Below are 9,427 nucleotides of genomic sequence, written 5' to 3'. Positions count from 1 at the left end.
ACTCACCTCTCTTTTGCAGCATTTTTGACCATTTGCTTAAAAATATCAAAATCACTGTTTGCAGCACGTTGCTGTTCAAAAACTTTGACATTTTTCCTCCTTGACTCCTTGGACACAAAGTGATATTTATCCAAAATGGGTCAGAGTTTTTCAGAACTGGTTATTTCCCCCCACCCTCATCACTCTGTGATCTAGTGGTTGCATAAAGCATGTTAATGTCAGCCCTCCCTCAGTCAGCGCCTGACACCTAATACCTTTTTGTTTTTTCATTCTCCGCCACCTGTTCTTGGCTATCAGACAGTTCAGAGTAATACTCAGCTGCCATCTTTGTGGAGGAACAACAGCTCTGTGACAAAGGCTTCCCAGCACTGCCCAGGGGACCCCAAATGTTGAGGCAGGTAGGTATTCTTTCAATTGGGATTTGACTTTACAGCTGAAACACAGAAAAGATTGATCAAGAATATAAGAGAAACATTAGGGCTTTAATTTTTTTGTGTATTTATATAGTGTGTATCCATTTGTCTGCTGGTACCATTGCTTTATCTATTTATAGGCCTGGAAGGGCATTACCTCAGTGTCTGTTGAGAAATGTCATGCAACACATAAGGCCCTTACTGTATTCATTTGTAAATGTTAAGGTCAGCAAACTGCTTTAATTTAATGCAAAAGTGGCAAAGTTGACCTTTTACTAGTATCGTTTTATGCAGTCAAAACTGAATCCCAATGAGACATCAGGATTTATTTATTTTTTTATGGGGGAAGGAATAGTGATAAGAACAACTGTGATAAGAGTGCGATCCAATGAATTATCTCGCATTCAGAACTTAAGAAAAAGCAAGAACATCCCTTAAAAAAGCTGAACTGGCCTCTGCAGCTTTTGTGATCTTTTTGTGATTGTCTGCTAAAACATGAAAAATTTAAATGATTTGCTACTCCCATGTTCCTTCTCCTCCATCTCTCTCAGGGAAGAAATGGAAGAAAGCTATGAAACATTTGAAGAGGAGTTATGGCCACCAAGAGCAGATCCTCCTCCACAGAAACCTGTTAGGCAGATCCGCAAACCAGGTGGCGACACACACACACACGCACTGAATTGTTAATGACTATGCATAAATGATTTCTTCCATTGCAAATACAGGATATGCGTACAACTCTATAAATACTAGGGAACAGCAGCACAAGGAGCCACCGAAATCTGACTCCTGGTGGAAAGCAACACAGTGATAATGAGCCACAGCCATGCTGGATGGATCATTTCTCAGTGCAGTGGGGTGCACTGCGCTTATTTCCACAAAAATAACATCTTCTGAAACATAAATCTAAACAAAAAAAGGAAAGTATCATATTTTCATGTCATATGTTTATGAGGCCTCTACAGCAGGAGTTTCTGGAAACTTTTTTTTTTGGAGAAACATTTTTCAGACTCATTGTCACAGTTTATTGCACAGTTTAGCTGGTTTGGTCTTGACAGTGTAGAAGTCGAATTGTTCTCTGCGCGGCTAACAGGCTAGGCTATCAAATAGCACCAATGGCTGTAGAAAACAATAGCACCAACAGCTTCATGACAGTTTTGCTTCTCACACTCATATCTGACTTTGCGCTGGGCATAAAAATCTGGGCTTTTGTTCTTTTATTGGTTAATGATCAAGTGCATCAACCTCACCCTGAACTTTGTGCTAAGTGCATGTTGAGATGGGGAAACATAGCATTTAACATTCAGCTCAAAGCCAGCCGGAGCTCCCAGCATGCCTGCAGTCTTTTCAACCAGAACAGTATTTTTCACTGATGACTTGTAGTTTATCTACAGAGGAGTTAATAAAATTGAAAAACATGTGTTCAGCCAGCACAAGTATATGAATATATGTTAATAGATGTAAACAAACCAGTTCCAGATTGAGTGCATGGCTGTTTGGGGTTTTGTTTTTTTGTTAATGGTGTATGATATCACCCTTCATTAAATCTCCATCTGTCCCTTCCAGAAATGTACGCTACCAGAAAAATCAGGGAGGTAGGTTGGAAAACAACCAGCATTAACAATTTCTCACTCAGCTGCCAGCCCTCACAGCTCACAGACGTTTTTTATTAACCTTCACATTGTTCTTAAATAGGAAATGGCTCCAGCTCCACAGCAGCCAGCACCAGAACCCAAGACTATAACCAGAGAAGTCAGTTTCCCCAAACCAAGTGAGTCCCATCTTTCTCCCCTACCCTTGTCTCCCTGATCCGTGCATCCTGTTAACTTCTTTTTTCTTTCAGCATCCTTGCACAAAACCTTGTCCATTCAGAATCCGACTCAGATCGAAACCCCGTGGGAGAACGTCACCCTGAACCGCTGTTTGCTTGTGGCCATTACCATCCTGGTGCTCACCTCAGGTTTTCAGAGGCTCAATGGCAAGTAAACCAGTGAACTAAAGTGAAAACTCAGGTATGAAAATAGCACATCTACTGTGAGTGAGTGATCCTTTCTTGTAACCAAAACAGAAACCTTACGTGGTCACAAAGCAGTTGAAGAGGAAGAAACTGGACTGACCATGAGGCGATCAGGCTCACTGCGACACAGAAGACCACTGCCGGAGGTAAATTGGCGATTAAAAATGATCGCTGATCAACATAGGTGGCGTGAACATTTTGTTTGATTGTTCTCCCCCGGCAGCCTGAAACATCTCTGTGGGAAGTCGTGTTTTGGTGGCTGCCTGACTTTGATGACGAGGAAGAAGAGGACGATGATGATGGAGAGGTTAAAAGGGGAAAATCAAAGAGAGGAGCAACAGCACGAGGATTAAGAGCTCTGAGAAACAAACCACTTCCAGATAAGAAACTCATAAAGCAAAGAGATAAGAACTTAAAGGGCAGGAGAGCCACGAAAGCCAGAAATGAAGAAATCAAAGTAAAGAAAGGTGGAGACAAAAAAGGTGATCCTGAAGATGCAGGAGATGAGGAGGCTGTTGCTCAGGAAAATAAGAGGTCAGAGGCAAAGAAAAAGAGTCCAGAAGAATAATTTCACTCTAGTAGAAGCTATTTTCTCATCAGCTGGTATGATTTATTCATTATTAAAAGGTGGCAATTTTGTCAAAATCTGAGCCTTAAAGTGTGCTTGCAATTAAATCTTCTGACATGACTTTGTGCTGTGTTATAGATTTGGATGCTTTCTGGTGGTTTGGTGTATTAAATCCTTTATTTCAAACCGAGGCATCTTGTTAACAAATTTGTTTTTCTGGTTCTGAAAGGTGGCACTGAATAAATTATGCCCATCCATTCAAATGTAGTTAAAATGTCAACAGTGTGTTGCTAGAAGTGACTTCAAGTGTCAAGTGACTTCATTTGTCCAGTTTAGCTTGTTGTAGAGCCACTAAAGAGAGCCCAGTTAAATAAAACTGTCCTCTCAGTAAATTCAGGTTTTCACACTGATAAGCAAAGCTGAGATTCAGTATTTAAAGAACACTCAAGAAATCTTTTGGTGGAATATCTTTATAAAATCAAAGACTCTTATGACACAAACATTTTCTGTTTGTCCACAGCATTTAATTACAAAACCATAATCCTAAAATACGAACTTCCAATCACACTTCCATATCCAGAATGTGGATATTATTACAAAAGAGTGTGGTCATATTTATGATGCTGCAGTAAGAGACTGCCCTGCACATTTACATAAACCAAACAAAGACTGAAAACTCCAATAAACATGAACTTTAACCCTTTGCAGAAATAATAAAACTAAACATAACTGCAGTATCTACAAGGAGATGGACATTGTAAACAGGCAGGGCAGTGCGACTACACACCATTACAGAAATCAAGGTAAATCACTAAAAACAGATCACTGGCCAGAGATCAGTTATTAGCTAATGTAAGGCCCTCCGGAGGGGGTGGCCTCATTGGCATGGGGGGCATGGGCATCTGTGGGGGCATCTGAGGGGCTCCTGGGGCACCAGGCGGAAGAGGAGGGATGGACATTCCCCCTGGAGGGGGAGGGGGCAGAGAGTCGTTTGATGGGTGATCTCCACTCATAAGGGGAGGAGGACGCTTCACAGTGGCAGCAGGTGCTGGGCCGCTCGACTGGGTAACAGGTTTCTCCATTTTGAAGTGGAACTGTAGGAAAAACTGGATAGAACAACAAAAAAAGAACAATTAAAGACATGTTTCCACTATTAGAAACAATTTAGGAAAACTAATATACGAGTTCCACTAGTTCAAACTAGTGTATCACAGAAACTTTTTACAAGGATTTTTAAGATGAAGAGGTAAACATATAGAACAAATATTAAGGTCACTTTATTGACTCACTGTTCCCATCAACTGCTATTTGTGCATAACAGCTTGAAAAAATTTGAAATATAAACAAGTTCAAGCGACCGTTTTACCTTCATTCACCCACGGGCTGACATTCACCCACGTTTGTTTACTAATTAGATCAGGTTTGCATGTAAATGAGGTAAACAATGATTCAGAGCTCTCTCACTCTGCGGCACATTATTGACTTCTCATACGGAAAGACAGGGAAAATTCCCCAAGGTGCGCATCTTATCAGACAGCTAGAAGCTAAATCTACACCTCAGCTGTTCCGTTTTTGACACACAGTGTGTCCACTTTGCTTCACCCCTCCCATTGGTTCTGGCTGCTGGACCCAATAACTCTACTGGCAGACACTCTGTAACATACATGGTACCTGTTTAGTTTCTTTGTTCCAGTGGGTCCAGAAGCGGTTTTCTGCTTTATCAATTTCTCTGCTGGGTACCTAAAACAGCAAACATCTTGTTATTACATGAGTGAAGGAAAAAATGACAAAGAAAAAAAAAAACATAAGGGGAAGAGAAAAGTGCAGGTCTCACCTTGAAAGCAATGGTCTCATATGGTTCAGCAGCAAAAAGCAGGTACTGCCAGCGACGATCGGGAGGCTCAATGCGCTGTTCGTAAGCAGACATGAAGCGATGCCTGGGTCCAATTCCTTCAGCGATCTCTGGATAGTCAATCTGATGGGCCAAGAAAAGAAGGTCAGTAACACATGGCCTTTACTGTTGTGGTGTTGTGAAACTTTGCAGGTTAGAGCATGAGGTTATGATTTGTTCCTGTGACCCAGTTTCAGTGTAAAGCCCCTTTACACTCACCAGATTATCCAAAGAATAAGTGAGCATTTTGCTTTGGTTTGAAGCACACAAATAATAACTTATTTACGTGGCCTCAAAAGGATACTGGATTATGTGCATTCTTTCAAAATATACAAACCTGGAAAAGTAAAGATTGCTGTCCCATCTCTGGATCCCTCTGTTTGGTCACTGTGAATAATTAAAAAAAAAAAAGAAAAAGAAAACGTTAATTTTTTTAACAATGCATTTTTTAAAGAAACTAGTATTATAAACCAAACCGTGACTACCATATAAAATGCCAGAGCTTGCCTACCTTTGTATCCTGGTCGACCAATTTTGACAAACTTCTTGACCTCAACTTTCACTTTGGCTGGAGCTGGTTGAGCAGGAGCTTCTTTTGCTTCTTTGGCTGCCCTCCGTGCTCTGAAAAATGTATGTAAAAGGTTTTCCTCAAAATTACATTTCTTTAAATTTAAATTTCTCCAGAAGTTTTAAATTGGGACTCATTTGTGTTAAACAGCCACTTTAATTAAATCAGAACATAAAGTTACAGCTATTGCACTTCTGTGTTGTAGCACAGATAATGTATGGACTTACAGATTGGTCTGGTGTTTCTTTCCTTGTGTGTGAGCTAAGTAGCTTCCCTGAAATACAGAGAGACATTTTTTAATTTTTCTTTTCAAATAAGACACCCCGATGACAAGAAATAAAAGCAAATTCAGTTAACAGAGAAATGTCTCATTATGCGTCTCTCACCTCATTGTTGTGAAGTGTCAGACAAAGTTTGCACTCGTATGATCCTAAATGGTTCTTCATAAAGTAGGGGTCTTTGTTGATATCAATGGTCTCCAAGGCCAACTGACGTAACCGTTCTCGCCTGTCACGGTTACTCTCAGAGGCAGATGCCACCCCTCCGCTCCCCGTCTTCCCTCCAGCTCGATGCTGGAAATCCATTTTTGTAAGGTTTTGGACTTAAACAGTCACACGAACGTTGACAGTTACTCCAAATAGATTCCCCCGATTACCTGGTGAAAAACAAAACAATAAGTACTAGGGCTGGGCCATATCATACCATTCATAATAATGTTAGGCAATGATAAGAAAATGAAATATCGCAAAAGAATATGGGTAAAACGCGCATGTGCAGTGCCTTTGTTTTCATACATACATGGCGGAAAAAGCATGGTGGTGACGGAGAATGAGAAGGGCGAAAGCGAATCGTTGAATGAAACAGATGAACCAGAATTGGTTTGTAAAAATGGTGCAACTTCAGTGGTGTGGAACTGGTTTGGCTTTCATCCGTCAGATACACACCAAAGCACATTTTTTGGTAGAGAATGCAAGTGGGCCGTCGTTATTACCGTACCGATTTTATGCAGTACGCGGCGCTCAAAAATCTGTCAAAAAATTTTTTAGTACGACTTTACGAAGCCGCACCACTTGATGGATTGTCGGAGCAGGTACCGTAGTCAGGAGCCTCGCAGAGTAATATGTACTGTGCTTCAACATAATATTACCGCATTGTGTGTATAACCTCTTTTTTAAGTTTTATGGATATTATACATGGTTATGCTCAGGATATGTCGGCAAATTTCCACTGGTAATGCCTTTTGGTTAAACTGTCAGGAAGGAATTTGCATTTGCACTGTTAAATTTTTATATAGCTTTAATTAACATAAAAAACAGCTGCTTGTTTAAGTGAAAATACATTGATTTTTTTTTTGCACTGATAAAGTTGTGGAGTTCTAAAATATTTTGTCTCGCGTCAATTATATCGTCAGTTATATTGTTATCGCAAATTTTCAAATATATATCGTGATAAATGTTTTTGGCCATATTACATTGCCCTAACAAGTACTGCCAGTGAAGGTCCACATTAATAACCCTGCACTCCAGGGCTGTAGCACAACAACAGCATCATGTGTAGATTTGCATTATTACTTGTGTTTTAGCTAAGGCTCTAACCTGGACACATTTTTATTGCTCAAACCTATATGGGTCATATAACCTGTTTTAAAAGCAACTCGTCATTACAATCCCCTCTATACGAAGATTCCCAATGCTAACGTCCTTACAAAGAGTCAACATGAACACTGCGGAGTAAGGCCCAAACAGCGGTTTTTAGAGGACCAAGTTAAGTTATCGGTGGCAATTTACCAGCGAGCAAAAAAAGATTCTTCCCGTTATTAAAAAAGAAATCCATTCTTCTGTATGATCCCAACAACATCTAGCTAGCTGTAGCATTTTAGCATACAAAAGCCGCTAAATGCGCTAGCAATTTTAATGCTAAGCTAATGGTGCTACCAAATAAAAATGAAAAGCTTTTAACAAATACAGATGATTAAAGTGAATATTAAAAATGCAAAATGACCACATCCGTTAGCCACAAAATTAAACATTTTAGGAGACTACAAACAGATTACTTTATCAAAACACTCACCAGTTTCACAACGACAGCGACACGCTCATCTGATTTGTTGCGCGCATGCGCTTCAGTAGATTCTTTTTCCCGGGTTTTGGTGGTTTGTAAAAATCCCTCTGGTGTGTTACTGCCACCTGCTGGGCTGGATCTCCAGCCAACACGACGGCTGGACCTATGAGGGGGGCCTTCGTGTTCTTAAATTTCTGATTGTTTCACAGCAGCAGACACAGGAGGTAAAAAATAATTAATTAAAAAAGATAAACTGCTCAGTGGTTCATTTAGAAATTCTGGCCTTTTTCCTATTTCATTTTCAGTAGAAACACAATTCTAAAACACAATTTTTAAAGTTTTGCATTTTTTTTTAGTTTTTTTTTCTTAATTTCTTAATTTTTTTTCATTGTACTTGACAGTTTTTTTTAGTTTCGATTTCATTTTCAGGTAAGCTGTAGTGCTAAGAGGCCTAAAAGTTCTGCTAGCCACCACTAGCCTGAAGCATTTAAGGCAGGATGGAACAATAATTTCATGTTCTTTACCCCAAATTCTGACACTATCATTCAAATGTGGCAGCACCAATAAATATGCTTATTTAATTTTATTTAATTTATTTAATTTTCATAAGCTTGTGTGAATTGTAGCCTCAGCTTCCCTTTCGTAACTGACACGAGTGGCACCAGATGTGGTCTTCTGCTGCTATATCCTATCAGCTTCAGTGTTCAATGTGTTGCCCATTCAGAGACACTCTTCTGCATATTTTGGTAGTAATCACTGGTTATTTGAGTTACCGTTGCCTTCCTGACAGTTTGAACCAGCTTGGCCATTCTCCGCTGACCTCTAGTATTAGAAAGACATTACAAATACATTTGTATGTGGCAGGGACTAAACACGATCACAGACTTTAGAGGGAAAACCAGCACACCGCAGACCACGGCCTCTCTGTGTGAGGATCTAAACGTATTCTACGCTAGATTCGACACAGCGAACACCATGAGACCGGACAGTGTGCGCACCGCGGATGACGTCAGTGCGCACACTGTGTCTGAGGAGGATGTGCGGAAGTGCTTCAGGAAGGTGAACGCACGCAAAGCTACTGGTCCGGACGGGATTCCCGGCCGCGTCCTCAGGTCATGCGCGGCTCAGCTGGCTGGAGTGTTCACGCACATCTTCAACCTTTCCCTCTCTCTGTCTGTAGTCCCAGCCTGCTTCAAAATGGCCACCATCGTCCCTGTACCCAAATCCTCCACCATCTCCTCATTGAACGACTGGCGACCTGTAGCCCTGACCCCCATCGTAAGCAAATGCTTCGAGAAGCTGGTCAGGGACTTCATCTGCTCTGCACTACCCGACTCACTGGACCCTCTACAGTTTGCATACCGCCACAACAGGTCCACTGATGATGCCATAGCCCTGACACTACACACTGCCCTGTCACACCTGGAGAAGAGAGACACGTATGTGAGGATGCTGTTTGTAGATTACAGCTCAGCATTCAATACCATCGTTCCCTCGAAGCTGGACAGGAAACTGCAGGATCTAGGACTGAGCAGCTCCCTCTGCAGCTGGATCCTTAGCTTCCTGTCTGACAGACGCCAGGTGGTCAGACTGGGCAGCATCACCTCATCCCCCATCACACTGAACACTGGTGCTCCACAGGGGTGTGTACTGAGCCCTCTCCTGTACTCACTCTACACCTACGACTGCACAGCCACTAACAGCTCCAACATCATTGTGAAGTTTGCGGACGACACTACAGTGGTGGGTCTTATCACCAACGGTGATGAGACGGCTTACAGGGAGGAGGTCAGCGCCCTGACCCACTGGTGTCAAGACAACCATCTCACCCTCAACGTCGCAAAGACAAAGGAGTTGATAGTGGACTTCCGGAGGTGCAGAGAAGTACACACCCCCATCACCATCAACG

General features: G+C 41.5%; 2 protein-coding genes across 2 annotated transcripts; one reads left to right on the top strand and one right to left on the bottom strand.

The window, feature by feature from the left end:
• Positions 1 to 268: 268 nt before the first annotated feature.
• LOC113011105 (uncharacterized) lies at positions 269 to 3,188 on the top strand. Its single transcript, XM_026150486.2, has 7 exons — positions 269 to 398; positions 965 to 1,065; positions 1,980 to 2,008; positions 2,109 to 2,184; positions 2,257 to 2,391; positions 2,482 to 2,576; positions 2,654 to 3,188. The coding sequence occupies exons 2-7, from the start codon at positions 972 to 974 to the stop codon at positions 2,996 to 2,998; spliced, it is 774 nt and encodes a 257-aa protein (XP_026006271.2). The 5' UTR covers positions 269 to 398; positions 965 to 971; the 3' UTR covers positions 2,999 to 3,188.
• A 264-nt stretch (positions 3,189 to 3,452) lies between these two features.
• sf3a2 (splicing factor 3a, subunit 2) lies at positions 3,453 to 7,666 on the bottom strand. Its single transcript, XM_026150484.2, has 8 exons — positions 7,528 to 7,666; positions 5,844 to 6,112; positions 5,685 to 5,731; positions 5,401 to 5,510; positions 5,227 to 5,276; positions 4,833 to 4,973; positions 4,670 to 4,738; positions 3,453 to 4,104 (listed from the first exon to the last, which is right to left on the bottom strand). The coding sequence occupies exons 2-8, from the start codon at positions 6,039 to 6,041 to the stop codon at positions 3,835 to 3,837; spliced, it is 885 nt and encodes a 294-aa protein (XP_026006269.1). The 5' UTR covers positions 6,042 to 6,112; positions 7,528 to 7,666; the 3' UTR covers positions 3,453 to 3,834.
• Positions 7,667 to 9,427: the final 1,761 nt, after the last annotated feature.

This window comes from Astatotilapia calliptera, chromosome 18, assembly GCF_964374335.1.
Source record: "Astatotilapia calliptera chromosome 18, fAstCal68.1, whole genome shotgun sequence".
In the NCBI taxonomy this organism is placed as follows: domain Eukaryota; kingdom Metazoa; phylum Chordata; class Actinopteri; order Cichliformes; family Cichlidae; genus Astatotilapia; species Astatotilapia calliptera.
The sequence above is the reverse complement of the archived record's forward strand: the minus strand, read 5'-3'. Positions and strand labels throughout refer to the sequence as shown.

Bases quoted from the DNA above. Each gene is read 5' to 3' on its own strand.
- LOC113011105 (XM_026150486.2), top strand. From the start codon at position 972: ATGGAAGAAAGCTATGAAACATTTGAAGAGGAGTTATGGCCACCAAGA. The intron at 2,009-2,108 runs GTAGGTTGGAAA...GTTCTTAAATAG, and splicing joins CTACCAGAAAAATCAGGGAG to GAAATGGCTCCAGCTCCACA. The intron at 2,392-2,481 runs GCAAGTAAACCA...TAACCAAAACAG, and splicing joins AGGTTTTCAGAGGCTCAATG to AAACCTTACGTGGTCACAAA.
- sf3a2 (XM_026150484.2), bottom strand. From the start codon at position 6,041: ATGGATTTCCAGCATCGAGCTGGAGGGAAGACGGGGAGCGGAGGGGTG. The intron at 5,277-5,400 runs GTAGGCAAGCTC...AATTATTCACAG, and splicing joins TGGTCGACCAGGATACAAAG to TGACCAAACAGAGGGATCCA. The intron at 4,974-5,226 runs GTTTGTATATTT...TTGGCCCATCAG, and splicing joins AGCAATCTTTACTTTTCCAG to ATTGACTATCCAGAGATCGC.